This window comes from Talpa occidentalis, mitochondrion (assembly GCF_014898055.3).
Source record: "Talpa occidentalis mitochondrion, complete genome".
NCBI classification, from domain to species: domain Eukaryota; kingdom Metazoa; phylum Chordata; class Mammalia; order Eulipotyphla; family Talpidae; genus Talpa; species Talpa occidentalis.
The window spans coordinates 1-16,962 of record NC_039630.1 but is presented as its reverse complement, the minus strand read 5'-3'; the positions used below and the strand labels follow the sequence as shown (position 1 = coordinate 16,962).

The 16,962-nt window shown below is 39.3% G+C and overlaps 13 protein-coding genes and 24 non-coding genes across 37 annotated transcripts, besides 2 other annotated features; 9 read left to right on the top strand and 28 right to left on the bottom strand. All coding sequences in view use genetic code 2, as the record gives it.

Moving 5' to 3' along the window:
* Positions 1 to 1,504: a D loop.
* Positions 1,505 to 1,574, top strand: D9W85_mgt22. Its single transcript has one exon. It is a non-coding gene; the product is annotated as a tRNA-Pro (tRNA).
* On the bottom strand, positions 1,574 to 1,642 carry D9W85_mgt21. The gene has a single exon. It is a non-coding gene; the product is annotated as a tRNA-Thr (tRNA).
* D9W85_mgp01 (cytochrome b) lies at positions 1,643 to 2,782 on the bottom strand. Its single transcript has one exon. The coding sequence runs from the start codon at positions 2,780 to 2,782 to the stop codon at positions 1,643 to 1,645; it is 1,140 nt and encodes a 379-aa protein (YP_009525274.1).
* Positions 2,783 to 2,786: 4 nt separating this feature from the next.
* Positions 2,787 to 2,855, top strand: D9W85_mgt20. The gene has a single exon. It is a non-coding gene; the product is annotated as a tRNA-Glu (tRNA).
* Positions 2,856 to 3,383, top strand: D9W85_mgp02 (NADH dehydrogenase subunit 6). Its single transcript has one exon. It carries the CDS (start codon positions 2,856 to 2,858, stop codon positions 3,381 to 3,383), a length of 528 nt encoding a protein of 175 aa, YP_009525273.1.
* D9W85_mgp03 (NADH dehydrogenase subunit 5) lies at positions 3,367 to 5,187 on the bottom strand. The gene has a single exon. The coding sequence runs from the start codon at positions 5,185 to 5,187 to the stop codon at positions 3,367 to 3,369; it is 1,821 nt and encodes a 606-aa protein (YP_009525272.1).
* On the bottom strand, positions 5,188 to 5,257 carry D9W85_mgt19. Its single transcript has one exon. It is a non-coding gene; the product is annotated as a tRNA-Leu (tRNA).
* A 2-nt stretch (positions 5,258 to 5,259) lies between these two features.
* Positions 5,260 to 5,320, bottom strand: D9W85_mgt18. The gene has a single exon. It is a non-coding gene; the product is annotated as a tRNA-Ser (tRNA).
* D9W85_mgt17 lies at positions 5,321 to 5,388 on the bottom strand. Its single transcript has one exon. It is a non-coding gene; the product is annotated as a tRNA-His (tRNA).
* On the bottom strand, positions 5,389 to 6,766 carry D9W85_mgp04 (NADH dehydrogenase subunit 4). The gene has a single exon. A coding segment is annotated over exon 1 (1,378 nt).
* Positions 6,760 to 7,056, bottom strand: D9W85_mgp05 (NADH dehydrogenase subunit 4L). Its single transcript has one exon. The coding sequence runs from the start codon at positions 7,054 to 7,056 to the stop codon at positions 6,760 to 6,762; it is 297 nt and encodes a 98-aa protein (YP_009525270.1).
* On the bottom strand, positions 7,057 to 7,124 carry D9W85_mgt16. The gene has a single exon. It is a non-coding gene; the product is annotated as a tRNA-Arg (tRNA).
* Positions 7,125 to 7,470, bottom strand: D9W85_mgp06 (NADH dehydrogenase subunit 3). The gene has a single exon. A coding segment is annotated over exon 1 (346 nt).
* On the bottom strand, positions 7,471 to 7,539 carry D9W85_mgt15. The gene has a single exon. It is a non-coding gene; the product is annotated as a tRNA-Gly (tRNA).
* On the bottom strand, positions 7,540 to 8,323 carry D9W85_mgp07 (cytochrome c oxidase subunit III). Its single transcript has one exon. A coding segment is annotated over exon 1 (784 nt).
* On the bottom strand, positions 8,323 to 9,003 carry D9W85_mgp08 (ATP synthase F0 subunit 6). The gene has a single exon. The coding sequence runs from the start codon at positions 9,001 to 9,003 to the stop codon at positions 8,323 to 8,325; it is 681 nt and encodes a 226-aa protein (YP_009525267.1).
* D9W85_mgp09 (ATP synthase F0 subunit 8) lies at positions 8,961 to 9,164 on the bottom strand. The gene has a single exon. It carries the CDS (start codon positions 9,162 to 9,164, stop codon positions 8,961 to 8,963), a length of 204 nt encoding a protein of 67 aa, YP_009525266.1.
* Position 9,165: 1 nt separating this feature from the next.
* D9W85_mgt14 lies at positions 9,166 to 9,233 on the bottom strand. The gene has a single exon. It is a non-coding gene; the product is annotated as a tRNA-Lys (tRNA).
* Positions 9,234 to 9,236: 3 nt separating this feature from the next.
* Positions 9,237 to 9,920, bottom strand: D9W85_mgp10 (cytochrome c oxidase subunit II). Its single transcript has one exon. It carries the CDS (start codon positions 9,918 to 9,920, stop codon positions 9,237 to 9,239), a length of 684 nt encoding a protein of 227 aa, YP_009525265.1.
* On the bottom strand, positions 9,921 to 9,989 carry D9W85_mgt13. Its single transcript has one exon. It is a non-coding gene; the product is annotated as a tRNA-Asp (tRNA).
* A 7-nt stretch (positions 9,990 to 9,996) lies between these two features.
* D9W85_mgt12 lies at positions 9,997 to 10,065 on the top strand. Its single transcript has one exon. It is a non-coding gene; the product is annotated as a tRNA-Ser (tRNA).
* Position 10,066: 1 nt separating this feature from the next.
* D9W85_mgp11 (cytochrome c oxidase subunit I) lies at positions 10,067 to 11,611 on the bottom strand. Its single transcript has one exon. It carries the CDS (start codon positions 11,609 to 11,611, stop codon positions 10,067 to 10,069), a length of 1,545 nt encoding a protein of 514 aa, YP_009525264.1.
* A 1-nt stretch (position 11,612) lies between these two features.
* Positions 11,613 to 11,679, top strand: D9W85_mgt11. The gene has a single exon. It is a non-coding gene; the product is annotated as a tRNA-Tyr (tRNA).
* Positions 11,680 to 11,746, top strand: D9W85_mgt10. Its single transcript has one exon. It is a non-coding gene; the product is annotated as a tRNA-Cys (tRNA).
* Positions 11,744 to 11,779: an origin of replication.
* D9W85_mgt09 lies at positions 11,780 to 11,852 on the top strand. The gene has a single exon. It is a non-coding gene; the product is annotated as a tRNA-Asn (tRNA).
* A 1-nt stretch (position 11,853) lies between these two features.
* Positions 11,854 to 11,922, top strand: D9W85_mgt08. The gene has a single exon. It is a non-coding gene; the product is annotated as a tRNA-Ala (tRNA).
* Positions 11,923 to 11,928: 6 nt separating this feature from the next.
* Positions 11,929 to 11,996, bottom strand: D9W85_mgt07. The gene has a single exon. It is a non-coding gene; the product is annotated as a tRNA-Trp (tRNA).
* D9W85_mgp12 (NADH dehydrogenase subunit 2) lies at positions 11,997 to 13,038 on the bottom strand. Its single transcript has one exon. A coding segment is annotated over exon 1 (1,042 nt).
* D9W85_mgt06 lies at positions 13,039 to 13,107 on the bottom strand. The gene has a single exon. It is a non-coding gene; the product is annotated as a tRNA-Met (tRNA).
* Position 13,108: 1 nt separating this feature from the next.
* D9W85_mgt05 lies at positions 13,109 to 13,181 on the top strand. The gene has a single exon. It is a non-coding gene; the product is annotated as a tRNA-Gln (tRNA).
* On the bottom strand, positions 13,179 to 13,247 carry D9W85_mgt04. The gene has a single exon. It is a non-coding gene; the product is annotated as a tRNA-Ile (tRNA).
* A 2-nt stretch (positions 13,248 to 13,249) lies between these two features.
* On the bottom strand, positions 13,250 to 14,203 carry D9W85_mgp13 (NADH dehydrogenase subunit 1). Its single transcript has one exon. The coding sequence runs from the start codon at positions 14,201 to 14,203 to the stop codon at positions 13,250 to 13,252; it is 954 nt and encodes a 317-aa protein (YP_009525262.1).
* Positions 14,204 to 14,205: 2 nt separating this feature from the next.
* D9W85_mgt03 lies at positions 14,206 to 14,280 on the bottom strand. Its single transcript has one exon. It is a non-coding gene; the product is annotated as a tRNA-Leu (tRNA).
* Positions 14,281 to 15,853, bottom strand: D9W85_mgr01. Its single transcript has one exon. It is a non-coding gene; the product is annotated as a 16S ribosomal RNA (ribosomal RNA).
* On the bottom strand, positions 15,854 to 15,921 carry D9W85_mgt02. Its single transcript has one exon. It is a non-coding gene; the product is annotated as a tRNA-Val (tRNA).
* Positions 15,922 to 16,890, bottom strand: D9W85_mgr02. Its single transcript has one exon. It is a non-coding gene; the product is annotated as a 12S ribosomal RNA (ribosomal RNA).
* A 2-nt stretch (positions 16,891 to 16,892) lies between these two features.
* Positions 16,893 to 16,962, bottom strand: D9W85_mgt01. The gene has a single exon. It is a non-coding gene; the product is annotated as a tRNA-Phe (tRNA).

The following is a 16,962-nucleotide window of genomic DNA, read 5'->3' as shown; positions in this document are numbered from 1 at the left end:
AGGTATTATTCATGCCCGCTATCTATGGGGAGGAAATTCTATAAGTAAAATTTCAGTAATCTTAGAGTAGCTTTAGGGTAATTGTTTTGTACTTAGGAAATTGGAGTGTAAAGTATTGCGGTGTTGTTTTGTTTCAAAAGGGAAATGTTGTGTTGGCAATGTTGTATATGGGGCGAAAGAAATGTGTTTGTTGGTAGTGTCTCCTTAGAATAGAATAGATATGGTGGGTTAGAGGTGAAGTTTTGTAGGTCGGAAGTTAAAGTTAAGCTCATGTGAGTTATATAGTTGTTCTTGTTTTAGGGGTTTGGCAAGATTAAACATCTATGTAATTCGCAGTTTAACGGGGGTAAGGGGGTTTGTCAAGAGATATTTATTGGGTTTATTACGCGTACGTGTGCGTACGTGTGCGTACGTGTGCGTACGTGTGCGTACGTGTGCGTACGTGTGCGTACGTGTGCGTACGTGTGCGTACGTGTGCGTACGTGTGCGTACGTGTGCGTACGTGTGCGTACGTGTGCGTACGTGTGCGTACGTGTGCGTACGTGTGCGTACGTGTGCGTACGTGTGCGTACGTGTGCGTACGTGTGCGTACGTGTGCGTACGTGTGCGTACGTGTGCGTACGTGTGCGTACGTGTGCGTACGTGTGCGTACGTGTGCGTACGTGTGCGTACGTGTGCGTACGTGTGCGTACGTGTGCGTACGTGTGCGTACGTGTGCGTACGTGTGCGTACGTGTGCGTACGTGTGCGTACGTGTGCGTACGTGCTTATGTCCTGTTACCATTGACTGAAATTCACCCTGATAGGGTACGTTGGGGAGTCAACATTTCAATTTAAGTTCAGCTACAAGTTGCTTGACTGCTACGAGGCCCCCCTGCGGCCATAGCTGAGTCATAGCATCCCCAAAATATAAAAAATACCAAATGTATGACACCACAGTTATGTGTGAGCATGGGCTGATTAGTAATTAATCCATCGAGATGTCTTATTTAAGGGGAAAGAATGGGCGGTCACGGGTTTTCATGGCCCTGAAGAAAGAACCAGATGTCTGATAAAGTTCATTGTTAGCTACCCCCAAGTTAAATGGGCCCGGAGCGAGGTTAATGTATCCTTTTTACAAGGGTTGCTGATTTCACGTGAGTTGGTTATCAAGAGATAACCCTTTATCTGGTGGACTTAGATTTATGCGTTGATGCTGTTTAGTTGGATTTTGGTTTGTATGGTTTGGGTTTGTTAGTATAGGAGATTGTACTTGTGTGGATTGAGGGTTTTTGATTGGTGATGAATAGTCATGTGTGAGGATTTGTTCTTTTGATAAGTGTCTGTGTGTCTTATATGAATTGATTGTATGTACTTGCTTATATGCATGGGGGATATATATTAATGCACGATATACATAGGACGGGTGGGCGGTTATTGTAGTGAATAGGGTTTTTATTGTTAAGTATTTTGGGTAAAGTACCTAAATTTGGGTTAATGTTTTTAATTTTTATAGATGGGTAGATCAAGGAATAGTTTAAAGGTAGAATACCAGCTTTGGGTGTTGGTGGTGGGGCTAGTGCTTCTTCCTTGATTGTCTTGGGGAGGTTTAAAGTCTCCATTGCTGGTTTACAAGACCAGAGTAATAGTTATACTACAAAGACTCTTCATTTGAGTAGGTTATTTTCTATTAGGCTTGCTAGTGGTATAAGTACTAGGATGAGTGAGAAGTATAGGATGGATGCTAGTTGGCCGATGATAATAAATGGGTGTTCTACAGGTTGTCCTCCAATTCATGTGAGAGTAAATAGGTCTGCTACTAGAAGTCAGAATAAGCATTGGCTGATTGGTCGGAATATTATACTTCGTTGTTTTGAAGTATGTAAGAATGGTATTAGTGCTAATACCAGGATTGAGGACACTAGGGCCAGTACGCCTCCTAGTTTATTAGGGATTGATCGTAGAATGGCATATGCAAACAGAAAATATCATTCGGGTTTAATATGGGGTGGTGTGTTTAGTGGGTTTGCTGGAATGTAATTATCTGGGTCTCCTAGTAGGTCAGGTGAAAATAATACCAATGATGACAGAGCTAGAATTAGGATTAGTGCTCCTAGGATATCCTTGATGGTGTAGTAGGGGTGGAATGGAATTTTGTCCGTATCTGACGAGAGTCCTGACGGGTTGTTTGATCCCGTTTCGTGAAGGAATAGTAGGTGGACTCCAGCTAGTGCTGCAATGATAAATGGTAAGATAAAGTGGAAGGCAAAGAATCGTGTGAGTGTGGCCTTGTCTACTGAGAACCCACCTCAAATTCATTCTACTAAGTCTGTTCCGATGTAAGGAATGGCTGACAGTAAATTTGTAATTACCGTTGCACCTCAAAAGGATATTTGACCCCATGGTAAAACGTACCCTATGAATGCGGTAGCTATCACAGCAAATAACAGTAACACCCCGATGTTTCAGGTCTCTATAAATATATAAGACCCGTAGTATAGGCCTCGTCCTACGTGTAGAAATAAACAAATAAAAAATATGGATGCTCCATTTGCGTGTAAATACCGGATAAGTCAGCCATAATTCACGTCTCGGCAGATATGTGTGACTGATGAGAAGGCTGTTGCTGTGTCTGACGTGTAGTGTATAGCTAGGAATAATCCTGTAAGAATTTGGAGAATTAGGCAGATTCCTAAGAGTGATCCGAAGTTTCATCATGATGAGATGTTTGATGGTGCTGGTAGATCGATGAATGAGCTGTTAACAATTTTTATTAGTGGGTGTGTTTTTCGGATGTTTGTCATTAGAATTCTTGTAGTTGAATAACAACGATGATTTTTCATGTCATTGGTCATGGTTAAATTCCATGTGGGAATAATGATAACATACATTGTATTTATTTTAAGTACTATTTTTGTGATAAGTTTTGTAGGGTTTTCTTCGAAACCCTCTCCAATTTATGGTGGGTTGGGGTTAATTGTTAGTGGTGGGGTTGGGTGTGGTATTGTATTAAGTTATGGTGGTTCGTTCTTGGGTTTAATGGTGTTCTTGATTTATTTGGGTGGGATGTTAGTTGTGTTTGGTTATACGGCTGCTATGGCTATTGAGGAGTACCCTGAGGTTTGGGTGTCTAATAAGATTGTATTAAGTCTTTTTGTATTGGGAATGTTGACGGAACTGTTGTTTGTTGGATATTGTATCACTGATGAAAAGTTAGAGATTGTTTTAAATTTTAACGGACAGGGGGATTGAGTAATTTATGATACTGGTGATTCTGGGTTTTTTAGTGAGGAGGCTATGGGTATTGCGGCATTGTACAGTTACGGTACTTGGTTGGTTATTGTTACTGGATGATCTTTAGTTATTGGGGTGTTGGTTGTTATGGAAATTACTCGTGGAAACTAAATAACACTAGGCTTAGGAGTAGTGTAATTAGGAAAGATAGGAAGTACAGTTTTACCAGTCCCTTTTGATTAGATACTAGCGTTGAGGCTGTTATTTGAATATTAGACAGGGCTTTGGGGATGGCCGCTTCTATTCATGTAAGGTCCAATAGTATTGAGGCTGATTTTTGGCTTAGGATTAGGTTTATTGTGGGGAGGAGTCGGTGTATGATAATGGGGAAGAATCCTAATTGGTTTGAGAATTTGTGACTGTTGCTTGTATGTGGAAATTTCAGGTATTGTGTCATTGTGTTGAGTTCTATTGCTAGTACAAATCCTAGGATTGTTACTATGAGAGCTGTTAATTTCAAGTATAGTGGTATTGTTATTTGAGGCACGGTCATTGGGAGGAGGTTGTTTGAGATTACGAATCCTGCGAAGATACTTCCTATTAATAGACGTTTAATTGGGTTTACTAGAAATGGGTTGTTTTCATTGATTAAAATTATTGTTGAGAAACGTGGTTGTCCTAGGAGTGCAAAGAATATAATTCGTGTACTGTAGACAGCTGTTAGGGAGGTTGCGATTAGTGTAATTAGTAGGGCTCAGGCGTTGGTATACGACGTGTTGGCTGCTTCGATGATTAAGTCTTTGGAGTAAAATCCTGTAAGGAAAGGTATTCCTGTTAATGCGAGGCTTCCAGTAATTAGGGCTGTTGTCGTAAATGGTATGGCTTTAAATAGACCTCCTATTTTTCGGATGTCCTGTTCGTCGTTCAGATTGTGGATAATAGAACCAGAGCATATAAATAGTATGGCTTTGAAGAAGGCGTGTGTGCAGATGTGGAGAAATGCTAGATGTGGTTGGTTAATTCCGATAGTTACTATTATTAGGCCTAGTTGGCTTGAGGTTGAAAACGCTACAATTTTTTTGATATCATTCTGTGTTAGGGCGCAGATTGCCGTGAATAGGGTGGTTATTGCTCCTAGGCATAGTGTTAAAGTTTGAACTGTACTGTTGTTTTCTATCAGTGGGTAGAATCGGATTAGTAAAAATACTCCCGCTACAACTATTGTACTGGAGTGCAGTAATGCTGATACTGGGGTTGGACCTTCCATAGCTGATGGGAGTCACGGGTGTAGGCCGAATTGTGCTGATTTTCCCGTTGCTGCTAAAAGTAGTCCTAGTAGCGGTAGGATGTTTTGTCCTGTATTAGTTATGAAGATTTGTTGTAGTTCTCAGGAGTTGGAGTTGAATAGGAATCATGCCATGGAGAGTACGAAGCCAATATCTCCGATTCGGTTGTATAGGATTGCTTGTAGGGCCGCGGTGTTAGCGTCTGTTCGTCCATACCATCATCCAATTAAGAGGAAAGATATGATTCCCACACCTTCCCAGCCAATGAAAAGTTGGAAGAGGTTGTTTGCTGTTACTAGAATGAGTATTGTAATTAAGAATATTAATAGATATTTAAAAAATCGGTTGATGTTTGGGTCCGAGTGTATATATCATATTGAGAATTCCATAATTGATCATGTTACAAATAGTGCTACTGGTATAAATACTATAGAGAAATAATCCAGTTTTAGACTGATAGACAATTTTACTGAATTAATTGTTATTCAATGTCAGTTGGAGATTATAGCTTCTTGGCCTGAGTGGATAAATATTAGGGCTGGGATTATGCTGATTATAAAGGCACATGAGATTGTAGATTTTACGTAGGCTGGGAAGGTGCTTTCTTTGTATTTGCTGGTTAGTGTTGTTATGATTGGGAAGGTGAGAATCAGTAGTGATAGCAATAGAGAGGATGTTAATAGATTAATTACTTTTATTTGGAGTTGCACCAAGTTTTTGGTTCCTAAGACCAATGGATTACTACTATCCTATAAAAGTTGCAAGGGAGCCATATCGTTATATATGGGGACATGAATTAGCAGTTCTTGTCAGAACTCCCTCGGTAGATAAGGGGTATTATACCCTATTTTTAGACTCACAATCTAATGTTTTCGTTAAACTATATCTGCAGTATATAGTCCCTAGAATTAGTTTTGGGTTGAGGGTTAAGAGGAGCAGTGGGATTATGTGTAATGCCATTAGGGCGTGCTCTCGTGTAAATGATGGGTTGATATTAATGATATGGTGTGTGTATTTGCCTCGTTGGGTCTGGATTAATATGTATAGGGAGTATAAGGCTGTGATTACTATGTTTAGGCCCATTAGGATTATTGTAATATTTGATCATGAGAAGGATGATAATATTACGAGTAGCTCGCCAATTAAATTAATTGTCGGTGGGAGGGCTAGGTTTGTTAGGCTTGCTATTAACCATCATGCTGCTATTAGTGGTAGGAGGGTTTGTAAACCACGTGCTAGGATTATTGTTCGGCTGTGAATACGTTCGTAATTTGAGTTGGCTAGGCAGAATAGTATTGATGATGTTAAGCCGTGTGCGATTATTAGGGCTGTTGCTCCTATGTAGCTTCATGGTGTCTGGATTATGATGGCTACAATAACTAACGCTATATGACTTACTGAGGAGTAAGCAATTAGTGATTTTAGATCTGTCTGTCGTAGACAGATGGAGCTCGTCATAACTATTCCTCATAGGGATAGGGCCATAAATGGGTATGCTATGAAATTTGTGTGTGGTGATAGGATTATTGTAATTCGTATTATTCCGTAGCCCCCCAGCTTTAGCAGGATTGCTGCTAAAACTATGGACCCTGCGATTGGAGCTTCTACATGTGCTTTTGGTAGTCATAGGTGTAAGCCATATAGTGGTATTTTTACTATAAATGCTATGATGCATGCTAGTCATAGTAGAATGGAGGCTCATTCGTTTGGCAGTGGTATGGAGAGTAGCTGTATGATAATCAGGTTTAGTGATCCTGTAGAGTTTTGTAGATAGGTAAGTGCTACTAATAGTGGTAGGGAGCCTATAAGAGTATAAAATAAAAAGTACATGCCGGCATTTAGTCGTTCAGTCTGGTTTCCTCATCGGGTAATAATAATCAGTGTTGGTACTAGTGTGGCTTCAAATAGAATGTAGAATAAAATGAGTTCTGTTGCTGTAAATGTTATTACCAGAAATATTTGTAGTAGGATTAATATTGAAATATAAAGTTTTTTTCGAGTTGGGTGTTCGTTTGACAGATGGAATTGGCTGGCAATGAGTATGAGGGGTAGTAGTCATGTAGTTAGGACCAGTAGTGGGGCTGATAGTGGGTCTGAGAAAAAAGTTGTGGAGAAGTTTATGTTATTATCGTTTTGCTGGTTGAGATAGGATAGGCTTAGTAGGCTAATTAACAGGCTATATGTTGTAGTATTGATTCAGATTATATTATTTTTTGATAGTCATGTGAGAGGTAGTAATATGATAGTTGGCATAATAATTTTTAACATTGTAACAGATTTAAATTCTGCACGTAGTCTACACCGTATGTGTTTGATACTATTACTAGAAGTGAGAGGCCAATGGCGGCTTCGCATGCGGCAAATACTAGAAGAATGATTGGGAGCATGCTGGCTAGGGTGAAGTGGATATTTAGGATTATGATAGTGCTTAGAATAAATAGGGCTAATATTATGCCTTCTAGACACAATAGGGATGATATCAGGTGAGACCGGAATATCAGGAGGCCTAGTAAGGAGACTGAAAATGCAATTATAATATTTATATACACTAAAGACATTTGATAATTGTAGTAATTACTACAATCTAATGAGTCGAAATCATTTGTTTTATTTAAACTAATTATCAATTCTGTTCATTCTAGGCCTTTTTGAGTCCATTCATATGCTAGGCTTAGCGCTAGAAGTGAGATAAGAATCAGGGCTATTGTGAGGACCGTTTTTACGTCATTTGTTTGAGATGCTCATGGGAGTGGTAGTAGCAGGGCGATTTCTAGGTCGAATAGTAAAAATGTGATTGCTACGAGGAAGAATTTTATAGAGAAAGGGAGTCGGGCTGACCCTATGGGGTCAAATCCACACTCGTATGGGCTTGATTTTTCTGCATATGTGTTTAGTTGGGGTAGTCAGAATGCAATTAGTACTAAAATAGAGGATAGTAGAGCGTTTACGGTGATTGTAAGTAATATGTTAATTATTCTTCCTCGGGCTGTACCGAGACTAGTTGATTGGAAGTCAACTGTACTGGTTAATACTAAAAGAATAGGATCCTCATCAGTAAATAGAGACGTACAGGAATAGTCATACTACGTCTACGAAATGTCAGTATCAGGCGGCTGCTTCAAATCCGAAGTGGTGTTTTGATGTAAAGTGATATTTTAGTTGACGGACGAAACATACCGTCAGGAAAGTTGTTCCGATAATTACATGTAGTCCATGAAATCCTGTTGCTATAAAAAATGTTGACCCGTATACACCATCTGAGATGGTAAATGGTGCTTCGTAATATTCTGCTGCTTGTAGAACTGTGAAGTATACTCCTAGAGCAATCGTGATGAATAGTGCTTGGATTATATGTTTTCGGCTTCCTTCTATTAAGCTGTGGTGGGCTCAGGTAATAGAAACCCCTGAAGCTAGTAGTACCGATGTATTAAGGAGTGGAACTTCCAATGGATTTAGTGGGTGAATTCCAGCTGGTGGTCAAAATCCTCCTAATTCGTGGGTTGGGGCCAGACTGGAGTGGTAGAAGGCTCAGAAAAATCCGGCGAAGAAGAATACTTCTGAAATGATAAATAGGATTATGCCATATCGGAGTCCTTTTTGGACAATAGGAGTATGATGTCCTTGAAATGTTCCTTCTCGAACGATATCCCGTCATCATTGATATATTGTTAGTGAGTTCGCTAAAAGTCCTATGCATAGAAGGGTTGTTGAGTTAAAGTGGAATCACATTACTAAGCCGGAAGTCAGTAGTAAGGCTGATAAAGCCCCTGTGAGTGGTCATGGGCTTGGGTTTACTATGTGGTATGCATGGGTTTGGTGTGTCATTAGGTGTTATCGTGTAGGTATAGGCTCACTAGCAGGGTGAAGACATACGCTTGGATTAGCGCTACGGCGAATTCTAGGATAGTTAATAGGACTAGAATGATGAACGTAATTAGGGCTGTGGCAGTACTGATGCTCATTAGGGCTAGTGTGGCCCCTCCGATTAGGTGGATCAGTAGGTGACCTGCAGTGATATTAGCGGTGAGCCGTACGGCTAGCGCTATTGGTTGAATAAACAAACTAATAGTTTCGATAATAATTAGTATTGGGATAAGTGGTAGTGGGGTTCCTTGTGGTAAAAAATGTGCTAGGGATGCTTTTGTTTTGTGGCGGAACCCGGTGACTACGGTTCCTGCTCAAAGTGGGATGGCTATGCCAAGGTTTATTGAGAGTTGGGTAGTAGGAGTGAAAGAGTGTGGTAGAAGTCCTAGCAGGTTGGTTGATCCGATAAATAGAATTAAAGACATAAGCATTAGGGCTCATGTTTGTCCTTTTGCATTGTGAATTGTTATTATTTGTTTTGATGTTAGTTGAACTAGTCACTGTTGGAGTGAAACCAGTCGGTTATTAATTAGTCGAGTAGGTGAGGGAAATATGATGCTGGGGAATATAATAATTAGGACTACAATAGGTAATCCTATTATTGTAGGGGTAATGAAAGAGGCGAATAAATTTTCGTTCATTTTGTCTCTCAAGGGGTGTTATGTTTTAACGATTTTATGGATTTTAATTCTGGGCTTGGTGGGTAGATATATTTCGAGATTTTTAGTTGAAATAAGATAAACAGTGTAATAGTAGTTGCTAAGATAGTAATAAATCATGTGGATGTATCTAGTTGTGGCATATCATTAAGGAGAGGTCTGAGCTCCCATTCTTTAACTTAAAAGGTTAACGCTTAAATAGCTTCTTAATGACTTTATAGTATAGATGAGGACCATTTTTCGAAGTGTTTTAAAGGGACTATTTCAAGTACGATAGGCATAAAGCTATGGTTTGAACCACAAATTTCTGAACATTGTCCGTAATATAGGCCAGGTCGAGTTGATAATAGGGTTGTCTGGTTTAGTCGTCCTGGGATTGCGTCTGTTTTTAACCCTAGAGATGGTACGGCTCATGAGTGTAATACGTCTTCAGATGAAATCAACATTCGGATGGTTATTTCTATTGGTAGTACCACTCGATTATCAACTTCTAGCAGTCGTAGTTCCCCTGGTTTCAGGTCGGTTGTTGGTACTATATATGAATCGAATGTTAAGTCCTCGTAGTCAGTATATTCATAACTTCAATATCATTGATGACCCATTGTTTTTACTGTTAGTGATGGGTTGTTGATTTCGTCTATCATATAAAGGATTCGTAGTGATGGAAGAGCGATTATAATCAAAATAATGGCAGGCAGGATAGTTCAAATAGTTTCTACTTCTTGTGCATCTATTGTGCTTGTGTGTGTCAGTTTGGTCGTTAATATAAGTGAGATAATATAGAGTACCAGAGAACTAATTAGGAAGGCGATTATAAGCGCGTGATCGTGGAAGTGTAGTAGTTCTTCTATGATAGGTGATGTTGCGTCTTGGAGGCCAAATTGAAATGGATATGCCATAGAGATATAAAGGACTTTAACCTATAATTTAACTTTGACAAAGTTATGTAAATATTTTACTAATACCTCGCTCATAGAGAAAGACATAGTGGTTATGAGGTTGGCTTGAAACCAATTTTAGGGGGTTCGAATCCTTCCTTTCTTGTTTATTTTGGGTTTACGTACGTAGGTTCTTCAAATGTGTGATAGGGTGGCGGACAACCATGCAGTCATTCGATGTTGGTTGTTGTTAATTCTACAGTGGAGACTTCTCGTTTTGAAGCGAAAGCCTCTCAGATTATAAATACTATTAGTATTACTGCTGTTAGTGAGATGAATGATCCTATGGATGATACTGTGTTTCATGTGGTGTATGCGTCTGGGTAATCTGAATAACGTCGAGGCATGCCTGATAGGCCTAAGAAGTGCTGAGGGAAGAATGTTATATTCACCCCTACAAATATAATGGCAAAGTGAATTTTTGCTCAGGTTTGACTTAATGTATAGCCTGTGAATAGTGGAAATCAGTGAACAAACCCTGCGAGAATAGCAAATACTGCTCCTATAGACAATACGTAGTGGAAGTGAGCTACTACGTAGTATGTATCATGTAAAACAATATCTAGTGAGGAATTAGCTAGGACAATTCCTGTTAATCCTCCTACTGTGAATAGGAAAATAAAGCCAAGGGCTCATAATATGGCTGGCGATCATTTGATGTTTCCTCCATGTAGGGTCGCCAGTCAACTAAATACTTTTACCCCGGTAGGGATGGCAATAATCATAGTTGCTGATGTAAAGTATGCGCGTGTATCTACGTCTAGTCCTACTGTGAATATGTGGTGGGCTCATACGATAAAGCCTAAAAACCCGATTGACATTATTGCTCATACCATTCCTATATACCCAAATGGTTCTTTTTTTCCTGAGTAGTATGTTACGATGTGTGAAATAATTCCAAATCCTGGTAGAATTAGAATATATACTTCTGGGTGTCCGAAGAATCAGAATAGATGTTGATATAGGATTGGGTCGCCGCCCCCGGCCGGGTCAAAGAATGTGGTGTTTAAATTTCGGTCTGTTAAAAGTATAGTGATGCCCGCGGCCAGAACCGGAAGTGAAAGTAATAGTAATACGGCAGTAATTAAAATTGATCATACGAATAGCGGAGTTTGATATTGGGATATTGCTGGCGGTTTTATGTTAATAATAGTTGTAATAAAGTTAATTGCCCCTAAAATAGATGAAACACCCGCCAGGTGTAGAGAGAAAATAGCTAGATCTACAGAAGCCCCGGCATGGGCTAAGTTTCCTGCCAGGGGTGGATACACGGTTCATCCTGTGCCAGCTCCCGCTTCAACTGTGGAGGATGCTAGCAGTAGTAAGAAAGATGGAGGTAGAAGTCAAAAGCTTATATTATTTATTCGGGGGAATGCTATGTCGGGTGCTCCAATTATTAGTGGAACTAGTCAGTTGCCAAATCCGCCTAATAGAATTGGTATAACCATAAAGAAGATTATTACGAAAGCGTGGGCTGTTACAATTACATTGTAGATTTGGTCATCTCCTAATAGAGTACCTGGCTGTCCCAGTTCAGCGCGAATTAGTAAGCTTAGGGCTGTACCGGCCATTCCGGCTCAGGCACCAAATAACAGATATAATGTGCCGATGTCTTTGTGGTTTGTTGAGAATAATCAACGGTTGATGAACATAGGTAAAATGGCTGAGTAAGCATTAGACTGTAAATCTAAAGACAGAGGTTTAAATCCTCTTTTTACCAAGCCTTGTGGTGAAATTTCACATTGAATTGCAAATTCGAAGAAGCAGCTTCAATTCTGCCGGGGCTTCTCCCGCCTCTTTTTTCTTCGAGGCGGGAGAAGTAGATTGAAGCCAGTTGTTTAGGGTGTTTAGCTGTTAACTAAAATTTCGTGGGATCAAAGCCCTCCAATCTAGTAAGGACTTAGCTTAATTAAAGTGATTGATTTGCATTCAGTTGATGTAGGATAGAGTCTTGCAGTCCTTAATTTTGCAGGAGTTAAGTAAATTATACTTGCTTAGGGCTTTGAAGGCTCTTGGTCTGGTGTAACCTAAACTCCTATTCCAGAATTAGTAGTATTGGTGTTAATGGTAGAAGCATAGTTGATAGGATTACTAGTGGTGATAGTATTGGTGTCTTTTTTATGTTTTCAAATTGTCATTTCATTTTTATATTGTTAGTTGATGGGAATATTGTAAGTGATGTGGAGTATGTGAGTCGTATATAAAAATATAAGTTTAGTAGTGCTGTGACTGCTATGATAGTTGGTAGAATAATGCTGCCGTTCTTTGTAAGCTCATTGATGATCATTCATTTTGGTAGGAATCCTGATAGTGGTGGTAGTCCGCCTAATGAGAGCATTGTTAATAAAATTAGTGTTGATATTAGTGGTATTTTGTTTCACAGATGGGATAGTGATAGGGTTGTTGTTGATGAGTTAATGTATAGTAGTATAAATACTGTAAGTGTTAGGGTGACATAAATAATTAGGTTTAATGTTGTCATTGTGGTGTTGTAGGTTATGATGGCGGCTATTCAGCCCATGTGTGCAATGGATGAGTATGCTATGATCTTCCGTAATTGTGTTTGGTTTAGTCCTCCTCACCCTCCTACAGCAATGGACAGTATGGCTGTTGTCAACATCAGGTTAGTGTTGATTGAGTGCGCGGTTTGCATGAGTACTGATAGTGGAGCGATTTTTTGTCATGTTAGTAGGATTATGCCTGACGTTAGTGGTACTCCTTGTGTTACTTCGGGTACTCAGAAGTGGAATGGGGCCATGCCTAGTTTTATGATTATGGCAATTGTTATTATTGTAGAGGCAAGGTCGTCAGTTATTTTTATTGTAGTTCATTGACCTGAATATGTTAGGTTAATAATAATGGCTAGTATAAGTAGCATTGAGGCCGTAGCCTGTGTCAGGAAATATTTTGTTGCTGCTTCTATTGAGCGTGGGTTGAAATTTTTTATTAGTATTGGAGTAATTGCTAATATGTTTATTTCGAACCCAATTCAGATCATTAATCAGTGTGAGCTGATTAGTACAATTATTGTACCTAATATTACAGTAAATGAAATTAGAGAAAATACTAGTGGGTTTATTAGTACGGGAAGGATATAAACCAACATTTTCGGGGTATGGGCCCGATAGCTTATTTAGCTGACCTTACTATAGGATATGGTGTAATATGGTAGCACGAAGATCTTTGAATTCTTAGGAGTAGGTTCAAGTCCTGCAATTCTAGAAATAAGAGGGCTTAAACCTCTATTATTTACTCTATCAAAGTAACTCTTTTATCAGACATATTTCTTGTTATTGTGGTGGGATTCCCGATAGAAATACTGGTAGTGAAACGTGTCATATACATAGTGCTAGTGTTAGTGGTAGAAAGTTTTTTCATAGTAGGTGTATTAGTTGGTCATATCGGAATCGTGGGTATGAGGCTCGTACTCATAGGAACGAGGTTGTTAGGATTAGTGCTTTAATTATAAAATTAATTGAGTAAAGTTCTGGGAAGTATGGGTTGTGGAATGCCCCTAGGAATAAAATTGTTGTTAGGACATTTATTATGATGATGTTTGCATATTCTGCTAGGAAAAATAGGGCAAATGGGCCTGCTGCATATTCTACGTTAAAACCTGAGACTAGTTCTGATTCTCCTTCTGTTAGGTCGAATGGGGCTCGATTTGTTTCTGCTAGGGTTGAGATAAATCACATCATGGCTAGTGGTCATGATGCGAATAAGAGTCATGTATACTCTTGTGTGATGATTAGGTTTGATAGAGAAAAGGACCCGCTTATTAGAAGAATTGACAGAAGGATAATAGCTAGTGTTACTTCATATGAGATGGTTTGTGCTACAGCCCGTAGGGCCCCAATTAGGGCATATTTAGAGTTGGAAGCTCAGCCTGATCATAAGATTGAGTATACGGCCAAACTTGATACTGCCAGCATAAATAGGACCCCTAAATTTATGTTGATTAGTGGGTATGGTATTGGTAGTGGAATTCACATGGTTAATGCTAGTGTAAGGGCTAGGATGGGGGCAATAATAAATATAGAGATTGATGAAGTTAGCGGTCGTAGTGGTTCTTTGGTAAATAATTTTACTGCGTCGGCAATTGGCTGTAGTAGTCCGTAGGGGCCTACGATGTTAGGACCTTTTCGTAGTTGCATATATCCTAACACTTTTCGTTCAACTAGTGTTAGGAATGCTACGGCGAGCAGAATTGGCACAATTAAGGTTAAGAGGTTAATTATGTACATGTTGTTAGGGAGAGGAGTTGAACCTCTGAATGTAAAAGTTTAAGTTTTATGCAATTACCGGGCTCTGCCACCCTAACGAGGCCCTATTTCTAGGGCAGAATTCTTATAAATTACTAGATTGAGATTATATCATCTATTAATTTTAAGGCTCCCATGCAGGGTTGGCCTCATTTCTCTTGTCCTTTCGTACTGGGAGAAATATACAATAGATAGAAACCGACCTGGATTGCTCCGGTCTGAACTCAGATCACGTAGGACTTTAATCGTTGAACAAACGAACCATTAATAGCGGTTGCACCATTGGGATGTCCTGATCCAACATCGAGGTCGTAAACCCTATTGTCGATATGGACTCTTAAATAGGATTGCGCTGTTATCCCTAGGGTAACTTGTTCCGTTGATCAAAATTAATTGGATCAATTATGATTTTTACAGGTCTTGACTTGTAGGTCTTAACTGAAATCTCTCGGAGGTTATTTTGTACTCCGAGGTCACCCCAACCGAAATTACTAGCTCAGTTACGGTAGTGTTGTTGCCTGTTGGGTTATTATGTTATTTTCTTGAGCTAGCTAATTAAAGCTCCATAGGGTCTTCTCGTCTTATTTTATTATTCCCGCCTCTTCACGGGAAGGTCAATTTCACTGATTGGAAGTAAGAGACAGTTAAACCCTCGTGTGGCCATTCATACAAGTCCCTAATTAAAGAACAAATGATTATGCTACCTTTGCACGGTCAGGATACCGCGGCCGTTTAACTTATGTCACCGGGCAGGCAGTGCCTCTGATACTATTAATGCCAGAGGTGATGTTTTTGGTAAACAGGCGGGGTTTCTGTTTGCCGAGTTCCTTTTACTTCTTTTAATCTTTCCCTAATTTTAGCACACCTGTGTTGGATTAACAATCTGCGTAATAAGTGTTTTATGTTTAGTTTCTTATTATTAGTTTGTTAACTATCAGTGGGTTATCCGGTCTGATATAGACTTGTGCTGGGAGAAATAATTCTTGTTACTCATATTAACAGTATTTCTTCTATTTATATAGATTAGTCCAGTTGAAGTTTGGGAGTTAGTTGAACTATTGAAATTACAATATACGTATTGTTGAGCTTGAACGCTTTCTTAATTGATGGCTGCTTTTAGGCCAACTATGATTGTTTTTTATACTTACTCTCCGTTTAAGGTTGTTTCCTGTATCTAAAGGGCTGTACCTCTTTAGATTATCATTTAATCCTGCATTATAATTTTTATGGTGTTGTTTTGCATGGGTTAAAGTCGAACTTATATTCTTTTTCTGGACAACCAGCTATCACCAGGCTCGTTAGGCTTTTCACCTCTACCTGAAAGTCTTCTCACTATTTTGCTACATAGACGAGTTCGCTCTTTGTGTGCTGCTCTCAGGTAGCTCGTCTGGTTTCGGGGCACTTAACTTAAGTTCTCTTTGCTAAGGTTTTCTAGTTAACTCATTATGCAAAAGGTAAAAGGGGTAAGCTTTGCTGTTTATTACTTTAAATTTTTCTTTCACTCGTTCCCTTGCGGTACTTTCTCTATAGCGCCTTAAAAATATTTCTATCTCCTATACTTTAATTAGTAAATGTTTTGTTTAATGTTTATGTGTTAGTTGAGTTTTAGTCTATAGTTGGGCTAGCTTTAGTTCAAAGTGGTCATTTTTAATGAAATCTTCTGGGTGTAGGCCAGGTGCTTTTGTTTAAGCTACACTTTGGTTAATCCAAGCACACTTTCCAGTATGCTTACCTTGTTACGACTTATCTCCTCTCATACTTGTTGCCGTGAGATTATATATAGTGTCTGGTGTTGATACTTGAGGAGGGTGACGGGCGGTGTGTGCGTGCTTCATGGCCTTATTCAATTAAGCGCTCTATTCTTAATTTACTACTAAATCCTCCTTTAACCTTTCGTTTCATAAAGGTCTTCGTTTACGAGTATATATTCTAAAATAGAAAATGTAGCCCATTTCTTCCCAACCCATCAGCTACACCTTGACCTAACGTTTTTATGTCTATACTTGTGCTTACTATAATTCCTTTTAAGGGTTTGCTGAAGATGGCGGTATATAGACTGGATTAGCAAGAGTTGGTGAGGTTTATCGGGGTTTATCGATTACAGAACAGGCTCCTCTAGAGGGATATAAAGCACCGCCAAGTCCTTTGAGTTTTAAGCTGTAGCTAGTAGTTCTCTGGCGAACAATCTTGTTAACTTGATTGTCTTGGTTTAGGGCTAAGCATAGTGGGGTATCTAATCCCAGTTTGGGTCTTAGCTATAGTGTAATCAGAAAAGTATTAAAGCCACTTTCGTAGTTTGTTTTTACTTTAACTATAGGTTTTTACATCTTAGTTAAGTCTTGGCTTTATTTTGTTGTACTCCTAAACACTCTTTACGCCGTACGTCTATTAACTTGGGTTAATCGTATGACCGCGGTGGCTGGCACGAAATTTACCAACCCTTTGTCAGTATAACTTAGTCAAACTTTCGTTCATGGCTTAATTTTTATCACTGCTGTATCCCGTGGGGGCGTGGCTAGGCAAGGCGTCATAAGCTACCTAAAATTAGGTGTACTTGATGCCAACTCCTTTTTGTCACGTGTGACTTTAAGGGTATTCTCACTGGTATGCGGAGACTTGCATGTGTAATTTTACTGACAGCTAATAGAAAGGCTGGGACCAAACCTTTTTGTGTTTATGGAGTCGTGAGACTCATCTAGGCATTTTCAGTGCCTTGCTTTATTGATTTAAGCTACATTAAC